The 16,946-nt window shown below is 32.1% G+C and overlaps 1 protein-coding gene across 7 annotated transcripts in view; it reads right to left on the reverse strand.

Annotated features, from left to right (window-relative positions):
- The window catches only part of LOC145280013 (uncharacterized), a 183,187-nt gene that overhangs the window by 105,592 nt on the left and 60,649 nt on the right, over positions 1-16,946 (reverse strand). For all 7 annotated transcript variants that reach the window (XM_080131649.1, XM_080131648.1, XM_080131646.1 and 4 more), the window contains 2 exons: positions 14,192-14,250; positions 6,782-7,009 (listed from right to left, as the gene is read on the reverse strand). In XM_080131649.1, the coding sequence (XP_079987775.1) occupies positions 6,782-7,009; positions 14,192-14,250 (287 nt within the window). The remainder of the gene's footprint in view (positions 1-6,781; positions 7,010-14,191; positions 14,251-16,946) is intronic.

A 16,946-nucleotide genomic window follows, 5' to 3' on the forward strand; every position in this document is an offset into this window, starting at 1 on the left:
TCCGTAATAAAAATGGCAAAATATGTGCTGTCGCACCTTCAAGAGGGCCCTCAACAAAGTATTGATAGATCGTGATATATTTGGACCAATGCTAATTTAATAACATTAAATACCATAAGTCTTTCGGGCCAAGATCACAGTGTAGTAAAAAAAAAAAAAAAATGCACGCACGCACGCACACACAGACACACACAGACACACACACACACACACACGTGCAAAGAGAGAGAGAGAGAGAGAGAGAGAGAGAGAGAGAGAGAGAGAGAGAGAGAGAGAGAGATTTTTCAAATTGTAAATACGTTTTTTCAAACGCTGGGGATTTATTAGTTAGATTAGGCTCCACAAAGTGAATGAGGTATTGTGGTAAATGTTGCCAGTCAAGAGTAAGTTTCCAAAAGTTCTTCATAATAACTGTAGTTACAAAGATCCTGTACCCCCCTCCCCAACTTCTCATAGGGCCTTGTGCCTAAGTTTGTTTACGATTGTGATTTTTTGCTTTTATTTTTTTAATTTATTCATAATCTAATTGCAAAATTTTTTCATGAGAAAATAAACTATATAAACAAGATCAAAGTGTAGTATCTGTTCTGATGCTACACTTAAGTAATTGGTCCTTGGTCAATGTAGGGGAAACTCTTCATACCGAGACAATTACTATTTAATTGGAAACTGCCAGAGTGCCCCCTTTTTGGGGGAGCTGGTTTTCACTCACATTAAAAACAACCTTGTGTCTAATTTGTTTTCGTGGGGAAGCAAATAAATACGATCTGTTCTTCTGATGCTACACTTCAATTTATTGTTCTCGGTAGGTGGAGGGGAAATCTTTCACGACTGAGATAATGTTTATTTTTGTTTCTATCCAGAGAGCCCCTTTTTGGGGAGCTGGATTTTCCCCCACATTAAAAACCGACCTAGTGTCTAACTCTGCCCTGGTGGAGAGGCAACTAAATAGGAACATTAAATACAATCGCAGTAAAAAGAAATATCATGTTATCAGTGGCTTGAATATATGCTCAGTCGATAATATGATCAAAAAAGCATATACAACCAGGTGAAATGGCTCCCACCTCTTCTCTATCATAAAATATTTAAACTCAAAGCCTTCAGATTAAATATTTTTATTCCATCTTGGTGTCTTGTCAAAGTCAAGCATGTGGAGTTCAATCCTGGGACGCGTACACCACACAACACTTGGTGCCACAGACAGACTACCCAATTCATTCTTTGCCTACAACATCAACTCAACCACTTTTTGTTGAGAAGATTAGTAACCATCTCAATATATCTGCCAAGCAGGCATCTAAAATCACTAGAGTCTTCAGGGTTGTTAACCCAGGTCTGGTACCAGACACAAACATAATCAACCGCAACGAATACAATGAGCCACACTTTCTCTATTATTTTAGTATTTATAGAAGCAACTGGAAAATATATCCAGTGAACCAAGTTCAAGAGAGATTCAAACAATTGCACTTAAAGGGAAGGTCAGAATCTTAATAAAGGTTGGAATATCTGAGTTAGTGGGTAAATGTTTGGTATTCGGTAGGATGCCACATCTCCAACTGATAAGAAAATTTTAAAAAAAGAAATTCAAAGGAGAAAACTTAAATGCTTATGAAGAGAACTTGAATGCCTGCTAGACACTATCCTTGAGTGTCTAAGGTCTCTTTGTACAGGGGTTTGCCCAAACAACCTGGCATGAGGATAATTTTCACTACAAGCAAGCCTTGACTAAATATTCAAAATCACATAGTATTCACGACATAAATAAGATTTTGGTATGGCTAACCCACATTGACTTTTACGATAAATGGTGCATTTTCTCCAAGTGATGTCGCCTCAAGTAACAACATGAAGCTGGATACTCTACCAGACTAGATGAATTTTTGTCCTGAAATCTAAAAAACCAAAAGACCACAAAAAAAAAATACATATTGAAATGGTCCATTGGAGAGAGGAGAATTATGTTCTCAACTTCTTTACTAACCCAGTGTTTGAGATGTAAAGAAAAACTTTTATGGAATATTCGAATATCTACGTGTCTCACATAGAGATGAAGTGTAGCTCCAGGAAGGGGCCCCTTGATTTCTTTGAACTTCAACTGAAGTAAAAATGAAACAAAAATGTTAAAGGCACGTCCATCAATTCTAATGATAAGGATGTCCCCTCCAAGCATACTTAGATGCATAAACTACCCTGTTTTACTTGTATGAGATAACACTTCTCCTCCTCCTCCTTTATTCATGCAAAAAAAAATTTACTTATGCAAAAATAGAATTTACTCATGCAAAAAGATTATTCATGCAAAAAAATTACTCATGCAAAAACATTTACTCACGCAAAAAAAATTTACTCATGCAAAAAAATTTACTCATGCAAAAAAGAAATTTACTCATGCAAAAAAAAAATTACTCATGCAAAAAAAATTTACTCATGCAAAAAAGAAATTTACTCATGAAAAAAAATTTACTCATGCAATCATGCAAAAAAATTTACTCATGCAAAAAAAATTTACTAATGCAAAAAAATTACTTATGCAAAAAAAATTTACTCATGCAAAAAAAAATTTACTCATGCAAAAAAAAATTTACTCAAGCAAAAAAAATTTTCTCATGCAAAAAAATTTATTCATGTAAAAAAATTTACTCATGCAAAAAAAATTTACTTATGCAAAAAAAATTTACTCATGCAAAAAGAATTTACCCATGCAAAAAAAAATTAACTCATGCAAAAAAAATTTACTCATGCAAAAAAAATTTACTCATGCAAAAAAAATTTACTCATGCAAAAAAATTTACTCATGCAAAAAAATTTATTCATGTAAAAAAATTTACTCATGCAAAAAAGATTTACTCATGCAAAAAAATTTATTCATGTAAAAAAATTTATTCATGCAAAAAAAATTTACTCATGCAAAAAAATTTACTCATGCAAAAAAAATTTACTCATTCAAAAAAATTTATTCATGTAAAAAAATTTACTCATGCAAAAAAAATTTACTCATGCAGAAAAAAGTTACTCATGCAAAAAAAATTTACTCACGCAAAAAAAATTTACTCATGCAAAAAAATTTACTCATGCAAAAAAAATTTACTCATGCAAAAAAATTTATTCATGGAAACAAATTTACTCATGCAAAAAAAATTTACTCATGCAAAAAAAATTTACTCATGCAAAAAAAATTTACTCATGCAAAAAAATTTACTCATGCAAAAAAAATTTACTCATGCAAAAAGAATTTATTCATGTAAAAAAATTTTCTCATGCAAAAAAAATTTACTCCTGTAAAAAAAATTTACTCATGCAAAAAAAATTTACTCATGCAAAAAAATTTACTCATGCAAAAAAAATTAACTCATGCAACAAAATTTAATCATGCAAAAAAAAATTTACTCATGCAAAAAAAAATTTACTCAAGCAAAAAAAATTTATTCATGTAAAAAAATTTACTCATGCAAAAAAAATTTACTCATGCAAAAAAATTTAACTCATGCAAAAAAAAATTAACTCATGCAAAAAAATTTAACTCATGCAAAAAAAATTTACTCATGCAAAAAATTTACTCATGCCAAAAAAAATTTTACTCACGCAAAAAAAATTTACTCATGCAAAAAAAAAGTTTACTCATGCAAAAAAAAAATTTACTCATGCTAAAAAAAAAAGTTTACTCATGCAAAAAAAAAATTTACTCATGCAAAAAAATTCACTCATGCAAAAAAAAATTTCCTCATGCAAAAAAAATTACTCATGCAAAAAAAATGTACCCATGCAAAAAAAAATTACTCATGCAAAAAAAAATTTACTCATGCAAAAAACAAATTACTCATGCAAAAAAAAATTTTCTGAAGCAAAAAAAATAAATTTACTCAAGCAAAACAAATAAATTTACTCATGCAAAAAAAAATTTACTCATGCAAAAAAAATTTACTCATGCAAAAAAAATTTACTTATGCAAAAAAAATTTACTCATGCAAAAAGAATTTACACATACAAAAAAAATTAACTCATGCAAAAATAATTTACTCATGCAAAAAAAATTTACTCATGCAAAAAAAATTTACTCATGCAAAAAAATTTACTCACCAAAAAAAATTTATTCATGTAAAAAAATTTACTCATGCAAAAAAAAATTACTCATGCAAAAAAATTTATTCATGTAAAAAAATTTATTCATGCAAAAAAAATTTACTCATGCAAAAAAATTTACTCATGCAAAAAAAATTTACTCATTCAAAAAAATTTATTCATGTAAAAAAATTTACTCATGCAAAAAAAATTTACTCATGCAGAAAAAAGTTACTCATGCAAAAAAAATTTACTCACGCAAAAAAAATTTACTCATGCAAAAAAATTTACTCATGCAAAAAAAATTTACTCATGCAAAAAAATTTATTCATGGAAACAAATTTACTCATGCAAAAAAAATTTACTCATGCAAAAAAAATTTACTCATGCAAAAAAAATTTACTCATGCAAAAAAATTTACTCATGCAAAAAAAATTTACTCATCCAAAAAGAATTTATTCATGTAAAAAAATTTTCTCATGCAAAAAAAATTTACTCCTGTAAAAAAAATTTACTCATGCAAAAAAAATTTACTCATGCAAAAAAATTTACTCATGCAAAAAAAATTAACTCATACAACAAAATTTAATCATGCAAAAAAAAATTTACTCATGCAAAAAAATTTACTCATGCAAAAAAAAATTTACTCAAGCAAAAAAAATTTATTCATGTAAAAAAATTTACTCATGCAAAAAAAATTTACTCATGCAAAAAAATTTAACTCATGCAAAAAAAAATTTACTCATGCAAAAAAATTTAACTCATGCAAAAAAAATTTACTCATGCAAAAAATTTACTCATGCAAAAAAAAATTTTACTCACGCAAAAAAAATTTACTCATGCAAAAAAAAAGTTTACTCATGCAAAAAAAAAAGTTTACTCATGCAAAAAAAAAATTTACTCATGCAAAAAAATTTACTCATGCAAAAAAAAATTTCCTCATGCAAAAAAAATTACTCATGCAAAAAAAATGTACCCATGCAAAAAAAAATTACTCATGCAAAAAAAAATTTACTCATGCAAAAAACAAATTACTCATGCAAAAAAAAATTTTCTGAAGCAAAAAAAAAAAAATTTACTCAAGCAAAACAAATAAATTTACTCATGCAAAAGGCCTCAAAACAAAATTAAAGATCTTGAAATGTTCACGATTGTTTGAGATATTTGGTTCTTGACCCAAAGAAACTTGAAAATTTTTTTACAAAAAGAGCGGTCTTTGTGGCTTTTTAAATTCAACTTTCCCAACTTTTTGTCACATCTTCCAGTCGTGGTAGAGATAAACGTCATGTACATCATATCACTGGATGCCATACGTTTTTCTTTTTCTTCGTAGCTGGGATTTACTTGGAAATAAATTGATTTTAAGCGATGAAAATATTTAATCATTTTTTTTGCGGATCGTTATCCTCATCTTCATAGTTGTTGTCGTTTCACCATGACGAGATAGGAATGCTGAGTCTTGTGACTGTATCTACAGTAACTATTGCCTTCCGTAGTTGTTGTTATCTCACCACGTCCTTTTGGGGCCTGTGACGCAGTGGATTGAGGTGTTGAGTCTCTATAGTTCCAGGTGAGCATTCGTTGAAGATAGAGGTTTCAATCCTACCCAAAGCAGGCCAGAGGATTAGTTGGCCAAAACGTCCTGAGTCAACAACAACTATGAAAGGCAATAATTACTGGGGATACAGTTATGAGACTCAGCATTCCTATTCCGTTGTGGTTAATCATCTGAAGAAGGCCAGAGGATGAGTTGGCCAAAATGTGAAGATGAGGATAACAGTTTGCAAATAAACAAAATAAATACACAAATTACTCATTTCAAAATAGTCCAATAAAATTCTAGAAAATATTTAAATATATTAATTCAGCAAACAATCACTGGTTGTTTGCCTCGTGCATTCTTCTGTAATTTAATTATCAATTCCGTATTCAGGTGTTTAGATGTATGTTAGCTTTGGTTCCAACCGTTTCTCTGCTCTAAATAAAACGTCAATACTTTTTTATCTGCGCCATCAGAAATGATAAAAATAATTTATATGATTAGACATGGCATAATTTGCCGTTAAAGAACATTTTTTCACAACTGAGTTTGTTCTCTATTGCTACAAATCTGCATGGATATTTAGACTATCGAATCTCCATCCCATTTGAAGGTTCTTGATAAGATGCAGAAACGTATCTCGAATTTTATTGGCCCAACCCTTTCTTCTTTGCACCCTCTCTTTCACAGACGTGATGTTGCTAACCTCAGTCTTTTCTATAAATACTACTATGACATGTGTTCTTCAGAATTGTCTGATATATTTCCTGCTTCCTTTGTTTCAGCTCGTTTGACTCATTATTCTAATGGTTTTCATCAATTCGTTGTTCCAATACATCATTTTAATACAACATCCTATTCTACTGCAGTTTTGTAAAAATCTCCTCCCTGCTGACTGTTTTCCTCCTGCCTATAGCCTTAGTCTTTTCAAAACTAAGGCCAATAGGCATTTCCTGTCTTTGCGATTATCATCTTTTATTTTTGTTAGCTCCTTACATTAAGTGGCTTAATGCTATGTCCGGAGCAATTTCTATTTTAAATTTATACTGACTATTAAAACAAAAACTTTCTCTAACCTAACGTGTAATCTACATGGTAAATAACGCCTTAGCATCAAAATTACTCTCTAATGCAAAAAAGGTACAAAAATCACACAAAGCAAACAAAAAAACGCACCTTGCAATTTTTTGTTTTTTTCCAATGAATGCAAAAACTTCAAAGGGGTCATTTCTTCCGCAGAAGGTGTTGTCTGGGTTTCTTTTCATGATGCAATTTACAGGTGACATTGGGATGCCTTCAATTCTCACCATGGAACTCTCACTGAAGAGATGGAGGACCACACTACATTGGGTAACGTCCAGCGGTAATCCACTGATGAAATCACAATGAACATATACATCGAGTCTGGTATTGGAGAAAAAAAAAAAAAGAAAGAAAATAAAAGAAAAAGAATTTAGATATCTTTTTTTGCTTTATTATTTTCTAATAATTTGAAACAAGCAAGACAACACGATGTTGCCTGGGATTGAATGAAGATCAACAAATATTCCACAACATACTTTTATTGTCATCGATTTTTCAATCAAATCGATTCATTGCCTGCTCTAGTTGGGGACCCATCATGGTGCACTGAGAGAAAACTTCACGTGCATTCCTGCAGTTACTTAGTCCACAATATATTGTCTACATTGAACCGTAGATAACCTATTGTTGATTTTATACAATTATTTTTTATATGTAATGATTTGAATAAAAGTTTAAAATTCAAAAGTCAAGTATCACGGTTCAATTGTGCTCTAAACAAAAACATTCATTTCGAATGTGCCCCTATCATATCAAAGAACCTACTGTTAATTTTATAAAATTATTTTTATGCAATAGCTTGAATTAAAGTTTGAATTAAATTTCGAAAGTCAAGAATTATAGTTCAATTGTGTGCTAAACAAAAACATTCATTTCCGTGTGAGCAATAAACCTAAGCATGTGTTTTATGGTTTTCAGAAATTGACTTCCACTATCTAATCTATCTCTGGCTAGGTCTTTATTAATCTCCATTTCCTCCCAAGTCCATCCTTTATCGCTTCTTCCCATATATTCTTTGGCCATCCTTAGCCAACCGATCCTGCTACCTCAACTGTTCTACATCTACAAGAGCTCTCAACCATTCTTTTAACGTGACCATACCAACAAAGTCTCTGGTTCTGCACACATATTCCTGCACTGTTCAGATCTAAGCCTATCTCGAAGACTAACATTACGTTGATACAGTTTATCATTCTCATACCATTTCTTGCCATACATATGGATGTTCGTCGATCGGAATGACAAGGACCATCTGATCATCCTGAATGGAAGATGAATAAGACACGCTGAATCGTTAAGCAAGAGTTGTGCAATATCTAACCGCTCCTCTCCTAAGTCAGCACTGCTTAATTCCAGTAGCAAGGAATAGTCCAAGATGATGGGAGACAATGCCGAGATAAGCAGAGAGAACATACAGCACCTGGTATTCCCAAATGGTCACTTATTTTAGTACTGACCAAACACATATTTGCAACACTCATTGGCGAGGTTTTACTTCGATACATCATCATTGGAGCTATAACAAGAGCATATTCTTTTCCTTGTTTTGACTCTCGAGTGTGTATCCGTTAATATCTTATATGCTTTTATATAGAGTGATGTGGTTCTCGGTTGATTAACTGTGTCTAACTGTGTCCGATATATACTCGAGAGTGTAAGAAATTCTGCAGAAATAAGCAAGCTTTTTATTGGACGGTTTCTCCGCCCACGGATTTATTTTAACCAATAAAATTGCATGTTATAACTAACTGGCGAAAATGTCCTCGGCGCCAAATCCCCTTTTCAAATCAGAATCCAAAAAGATGTAGCATTGGAAACACATGGATTTCTCAATCGAATCGAGGCAGCAAAATTACTTTGCTGCTTCAAGACGTTTTAAATGCCTAAACGTAGAGCAGAACATTATCATTGCAATCACCAATGCCCTTAAGTAGGGCGAATTATATTTGCACGCTTGTGCTACAATTTAATGTCTGTCAAGATGAATTTAAGGTCTACGGTTTGACCTGACTTGTCTGCCATTGGACTGATTCTACAAGGACTCCTTGTGTATGCCCAGCTAACAGCATTTATCTAGAAAGACACCTCTACATCTCCAACCTGTGCATTTCTTCATCAGCGGGAATTTCAACCCAGCCTTTATCAAAGACGAACTATTATTCCCTTCAGGGACGTTATCAGCCCATAGTGGCAGATAGCTAAAGCCGACACATCTTTTGCAACATGGACCTTTTTTACTTTAATAAAATTTATGTTGACGTCTTAAGGTGATCTTGTTGTAATTTCTGTTTGGTTTTCTTCTATTCTGCCGAGGCCAAGAGTCCAAACAATGAAAAGAATATGCTGTTGTCATAGCCCTAATCATCACACTACATACACATGACTGATAGATTCTTCTTTCAGTCAACAGTGGAAACACTCTACTGGTTAGCAATGGCAGACGTTCTCTGAGCTTATTCCATCTAACTCTTGCAATAATTCTATCACCAGCTCCTTCTTGTGCTTCAAGTAACAAAACTTCTGAACAACATCAATAGGTTTGCCATTCAAATATATTTTCTCCACATCTGACTTTTCATCCGATGTTAATTTATTTAATTTTTGCTAATTCTACTACGGATGCGCCATACCTTCCTAAATATAAACATATCTTAATATTAACCTGATTACAGAATAGCATTTTTCCCCCATTAAAAAACCTGTTATAATAAGCTTTCAATATTTTTAACTGTAAGTATTGATGCATAACGATAGTTCCCAACTTTTTCTTTGGTTTATCCCCCCCCCCAAGAAATTCCCCCCGAAACCTTGCATCCCCTAAAATTTATATTGTGTTCAAGGATAATTTTTGTGAATTCCAACTAATATTTTATCAAAAGAAAATCATAGCTTTATTCTTTAACTAGCAGGGGTTGGAGCAGTTGACCTTGCCGGTCATAAAATATGCTTAAATATATTTTAATTCATGCAAATTTCGTATTTATTATTACAAAGCCAATTCCCTATTGAATATTATATTGTACCTAATACATAGTACTGATTTCAAAAGTAAAAAAAAAAATGACTTGGGTGCCATCAGCTAGAATCAAAACCAAAATTTCTAGCACTCCAGCAACGTTCCCTACCGTGCGAGCTAACCCAGCAGACAGCTTTAAAAATTAAACCCCTTATAGCTAATAAAAATATGCTGACAAGTTAAAATGAACATTTTGCATTTCAACTTGTAGACATATGTCTGTACACGTTCTCTATCCATCGATCCATCCATCCATCCATCCAAACAAAGATTTTACTCATTATAAACCATCCTTGGTGTATGGTTACAATTTCCTGTTAATTTCAGTGTTTAAGAGTTTAGCGGTGAAATATTTACACACAGACATACATACATCTAGTGTTTTATTTATATAGATATAATTTGCAAGGAAAATTAAATATGTAGCCAAGGGACAAATCATAGATTAATATTGGAATGAACCTTTAAAAATAATGTCTTTCTAGCAATAACAATAATAGCTAAGCAGCAATAAAGAGTACAATATAGTAGAAAGACTAACTTTCAAATGCTTAGAAAATTTACTTAGTTATAAACTCAACCCTAAAATGAAAGCAATAAAACAGAAAGAATAGCCCATTTTTTATCTAAACCTTTTTTTGCACCTCTGGAATATAATTTCATATCCCAGGGGGTGAGAACACCCCAAGTTTGGAACCCCTGATCTCGATAATCTGCTGGAGATAAGAACTGGCAGGAGGTTGACATCGTAAAGAAATCAGATTCCGTCTTTTTTTTTTTTTTTTTTGAGTGTTGAATTTTGAAGTGAATGGATATGTTATAAGTAGGGCTATGACAACAGCATATTCTTTTCATTGTTTTGACTCTCGAGTGTGTATCCGTTGACATCTTATATGCTTTTATATAGAGTGATGTGGTTCTCGGCTGATTAACTGTGTCTAAGTGTGTGGAATATATACTCGAGAGTCAAAACAATGATAAGAATATTCTGTTGTCATGGACCTAGTTATAAGCCATCATCTAAATCAGTGGTTCCCAATGATATTTTTTTTGGTCCGCACCCTTCAAGATATTTCCCTTAACCTCCCCCCCCCATCAAAAAAAAATTATATAGTGTTCAGGGATAAGTTTTGCAAATTTTGACTAATATTTTATCAAAAGAAAATCATAACTTTATAATCATAACTTTATAATCATAACTTTATAATCTGCAAGGAAAAAAAGTAGCCAAGAAAAGTAGCCATAAATTAATATTGGAATGAACCTTAAAAAGTAATGTCTAACTAGAAATAACACGAATAGCTAAATTGCAATAAAGAATGCAATATAGTACAAAGACTAATTTTCAAATGCTTAGAAAATTTACTTTTTTCTAAATAACAAAATTAGTACATTGCCAAAGAAAACAGAAAACGGAAAACACACACACACACACACACACACACACACACACAAAAGAGTAACAACTGTATTTTTAATCTGAACTTTTCTCACACCCCTGGAATATCGTTTCACACGCTCAGGAGATGCGATCATCTCAGGTTGGGAACCCCTTATGTATAGCTTACAGTCTGAGCGATGTGTTGATTATGCTATAAAAGATGTTGGTTCGGTCACCATGTTCCAGCTAATCCGAATAAGGCTTCACCCTATTCAGGTGCTGCTCTTTGATATTGACAATACATTAATGCAGGCCCCATATGTATCACGAACGTTTTTTATTCTTCATCGAATCATCATCAGGTGAAAAAGCAAAAAAAAAAAGAAGAAAATCTGGAAAAAAGAGAGTATTTCAACAAGGTAGTTGAGAAGGGGGCCAATGAAGTTAGATGTTGAGAGAACATTTTCACCCTGTTGCAAGAAAGATATGAAAATTGAAATTTTGTGATGCCAGAATTAACGATGCAGGATAAAATTGTATTGTATTAGGTTAAGCATTTAAAATACCGGTGTCATATGTAATATTATTAATGTTCGTTTTTGATGCAGATAACTTTGAGTATTTAAACAATTTAAAACCTAATTTTGGCATGTATTACTCCAGTGTTATGAACTTGGATCAAAAGGGAGCAGTTATGTCTTTGTAGATGTTGGTAAATTGAGCTATATATATATATATATATATATATATATATATATATATATATATATATATATATATATATATAAGGAGATGAGTATTGGCTGAAGAGAGCTTGATATGGGTATCTGAAACGGTCCCTCATTATCGGGTTCGAAACCGACGGTACCAACGACTTATCTAAAACTTTCCGCAAAAAAAAAAATATATAAATAATACTCTCTTATTTTCAGATTTTCCTTATAATTGAGCACTCTTCTGAATTTCTTTTCCCCCCCCAAAACTAATTGTTATCACATGTGGCAGCACAGTCCCGATCAATTTCGTCCACACGACCTGACACAATCCTGATCAACACGATAAATTCGTACCAGAACACCTCAATCAGTTCGACACTACACAATCCTGAATAACTCCGTTGATTTGAACGTGAACACCTCCGATGACTCAACACAACACGATCCTGAACAACTCCATCAATTCGACCCCAAATACCTCCAATGATTCGCCATGATCTGAACACAATGACTCAATACAACGCGTTACCAGAGCATACCGAATGATTCTGGTATCAGCTATTTATAGTCCTTGGGCGAACTCATTTTTGTCGTAGGTAGGCCTGACTTAGACATTGGCATACAATTCTTGAGCCCTTTCACACAGGCTCGTCACATAATATATATACTCCTATAAATTCGTTTTTCTTTTGTCTGTATTGATATTAATATTAAAAACCTTCTTTCCTATTTATTAAAAAAAAAAAAATACAATTTTCTTATATATGGGTCGTGGAATTGCATTCACTAGCAGAAGATCTAGCTAATTTGCATATTCTTTTTAAACATTCATTTCAATTAATTCCCTATTAGCTTTTTCGTTTTTCTTATAGGATGATCATCTTTATTTAACTATTACGTGTAATTATATTCATGCAGATATTCTACATGATTTATACTTGCATAATATTTGCGTAAAAAGTTTATAGTAAACACAAAATTGTTTCCATATATATTTATGTATATATATATATATTTTTGTTGAACATATTTTGCCTACACAACTCCTCCTAGAGTTTTTGGTCTACAGACATGAAACTTCATATATAAGGTATTTGAATCCATACAAAACTTTATATTTGGGTTTTAGGCCGGAAAAATCGGTGCAAAAGTGTGAAAATTTTAAAAAATGAAATTTGCCAGGTGAACGCTGGCATTACGAATGCATAACATAGTAGCTATTGGTTTATGTTTTAATTTTTAGCCTTTCATAGCCCAGTCATTGACGGCAGAGGCAAAATAAATCGTGAGCTGAACGTTTTGGTTTCGATCCTCGGTGGAGTCTTTTTTATACTTTTTAAATCATTACTATATAGTGCATCCTATCTATCTATCTATCTATCTATCTATCTATATAAAAGTGAAAATGTCTGTCTGTCTTTTCTCTATGGTAGTTAAGGAAGACTATTATACAGAAATGCATTACTTTACATATTCACACTTTTTAATATATACATATGCACATAACCTTATGAACAGTATATAGGGCCCGAGCAAAGCCGGGCGGAACTGCTAGTATATATATATATATATATATATATATATATATATATATATATATATATATATATATATATAGTTCAGAATTTAAAATTATAATAATGATATATATATATATATAATTATAATAAATAAATATATATATATATATATATATATATATATATATATATATATATATATATATATATATATATATAGTTCAGAATTTAAAATGTAAAAACTTACAGTGGGTATATAGATATTAATACTAAAAATTATAGGAAAATCATATCCACATGAAAATGCTCATTGGTATATGAAGTGAAAATTTTGCAAATTAGAATTTATAACATGTATTATTTGAACAAATTATTTTCAGTGTTCCATGGAGTTTCAAAGAATGGATCTTATCCACAGAGGAAAAAAAACTTTCATATGGACTATCTATAATTATATAAAGATAAATAAATGATATTCAACTCAAAGTCAACATATGAAGATCTATTTAGAATGCTGTAAAAAGATCGAAATGAAACTTGAGCAATATCCGCAAATCCAATTGTAGTATGTATATTTGCAGGCTTGGAATATTCATATCATATAGATCTATAGTTCTTGCCGGAAAAAATTTTCAGTGTAAAAAGTATAGTTTGAATAGAGTTTAATGAACTTAGTTCAACGTTAAAGATTTAATATTGGCATTAATATTACAGGATAAATAGTATCCAGCAAGGTTCCTCTCTCTCTCTCTCTCTCTCTCTCTCTCTCACACACACACACACACACACACACACACACACACACACACACACACACACACACACACACACACCATATATGCTTGTTAATATTAAAATAAAGTAACTTACACTTCATTTCTGAAAGGCAGTATGTTTCTGCTGCTAGTGAGTTTGGGAATTGTTCTAAACTGATAAAAAAAACAAAAAAAAAACAAATGAAAAATGAGTATTTATAAAAAGTGTGTATTTATTAGAAAAGCTAGTATTTACAAGGTGACACTAAAAATGCTGTTCACTCACAGAAAAATTTACAATCCTTTCTTCAGCCCAATCATATTTGGTACAAATAAACTGCAATCTATACCTGATGTGTCAACCAACTTTCTGTCATAAATATCCAACAGTCTTTGTTTTATCACTGTAATTCACTGTCAAGGCAGAATCAAATATCGATTTTTTTTTTTTTTCGGATATAATGATATAACGACTTAACTTTAAGAATATGATTGACTTTTCTTTAAATCTTAGAAGTCAAGTCAGATTTTCCCCTCTGTCTTTGACACAAATAGTTTTACTAACAAAAGGTAAATAAAAAAAAAGTTTGCTTCATCAGTAACTTATTAATTAATTTATATTATTAATTATTGGACTATGACCTTAAACTATATCCAGTGGTAAGGCCCCAGCTTGCGGGCTTTGGGGAGTGTGGAGCCACCCTTTAATTATCATTGCTTCCAGGTCCATTCTGACCCGGAGTGGTAGTACCTGTTAGTGTCCCAACTATGGGTTAAATAGAAACAAACTTAAAAACAACAAATATATTCTATTAAAAATTTTTTCTTCAAAATCTTTGGATTCGGCATTAAATAACCTGAAAAGGGTTGATATGGCATAAAACAAAAACAACCAGCCAACCAATTATTGGACCATGTTTTAAAAAATAATTATTTTTAATCAATTTTATAGATTTTAATGTTTACTGCTGATCAATATTTAATATTTTTTATTTATAAGTATAAAAAATGATGGAGGAGTTTTCACCCTTAACTAGCATCTACTTTTACTCTCCCACTTGACACTAGGAAAATCTGTCATACAGTACACTTTATCCTTATACACCAGTTGTCAATCATATTTTGTTTTCAATTAGCTTGAATGATTGTTGACAAAGTAAATCTCTACACGGTTAAGAGAAGCAAGTAGTGTTATTTAGAAGACAGACGTTAAATAGTCAGCAATGAGGCAATACCTGCTTTCTTGCCAACTGCCACTTCCTACTGTAAGGCCAGGTGTCTGCTGGCAGTCTTCACACACACACGCACATACACACACACACACACATTCTCACAGTGAAACTGCTATCATACCATGTCAAGCACTTATATGGCTTTTCTCTTTTTTTACAAAGGAGTCATCATTTATGAAGGCCCGGAAGTCACTCGAGGATAAAGGTTAATGAGTGTGCGGTAGTCAATGAGACAATATCGTAGTAATCGTTAGTAGTGAGAATTTGGTAAATTGGATTACTTAAGGGGGCTGTTTATCAAAAACCTGTTTACGTTGGACAAAAAGACAACCATATTGTAGTCAGCTGGGAAGCAGGCAAACAGAACAGAGTTCCACGGGTGTGCAGTTCTAAGAAAGAAGCTTTGTTCATGGAATCCACATTTAGATTTAAACCCAGAAAAAGAGTGGGGAAAATTATCGATAGTGGTTTCAGCTAGACGAGTATTTTTGTGAAAGTTTGGCAAGGGGAGCCATAGACTGGAGCTCAGACGAGCACTTGCCACGAAAATAACGCTAGAGCAGAGCACAGAGAAACTAACTTTCCTCATTTTCACTAAAGAACAATTTACATTCAGGACATTTACGTGTGTAGCACAAACGTTAAAATATTCATTAATGCATATATATATTTATATTTATATGAATCTAGACAACGAAACATGTGTCAGTGGATAATTATATTATAAAAACAATATTTCTGCCGCTCCCCATTTTGGGGCACCAAATTGGTCAAAGGGAAAATTATTCCCAACTCACATTTAGGTAAAAATGCACTTTTATATAAATAATTGAATTCATTCAAAAAAAATATCGCAAAACGAAAACAAATAAATAAGATCTCTATTAATATGAATGTTTTGTTCTGTATCAATATGAACATAGAATTATAGAACAGGTGTTTTAATTAGTACCAAGATTCGTTTCTAAAAATAAAATAGACCGTAGTCGAGAGTGATCAGAAGGCTCCATTTCACTGGCTGCTACACTGAGATGTAGGGGACGGTGCCACTCCTTTTTCTTGATTGCTCAACTTACCCTTGATTCCCACCTTATAATGCTAACTGTTTAGTTAAGAGGTAACAATTTTCCTTTTTTGAGTTTTTTGTATGATTCGATTCAAGACTCCCATTTCTCAGCTTCTGAGTAAACACTCTATTATACAAAATTCGTTCGTGTATACTTAACTAGCAAGGAGATGCAATATTGCCCAGAATTAAATGAGGATTAATGAATGTGCCATACTTCTAATACTTTTATTTTCATCCAAATCAGTGAAATCACTCATTCGTCCATCAAACCGATTACCTGCTTTAGTTGGGAACCCACCATGTTGCACCGGGAGGAAGCTGACATACCTCCCCTGCACTGACTTAATCCACAAAACATTGTCGTCTATATATTCCAGAAACTAAAAAAGCACTTACAAAGAAGTGAAGTCCGTCAGAATCTGAGCCATTTTGGTGGCCTTTTATCTGTTGGGTTGAGGTATTTGTCCAGGGCGGTGGTACCTAGGAGGTCCATTCTTCTAGGCCTTGCTCTCGGCTTTTGAGTGAAAAGTTTATTGTTTTTTTGAGACGTCCTCACCAAGGAATGCTGA

Source organism: Euprymna scolopes, chromosome 7 (genome assembly GCF_053919585.1).
Source record: "Euprymna scolopes isolate OS-2025 chromosome 7, ASM5391958v1, whole genome shotgun sequence".
In the NCBI taxonomy this organism is placed as follows: domain Eukaryota; kingdom Metazoa; phylum Mollusca; class Cephalopoda; order Sepiida; family Sepiolidae; genus Euprymna; species Euprymna scolopes.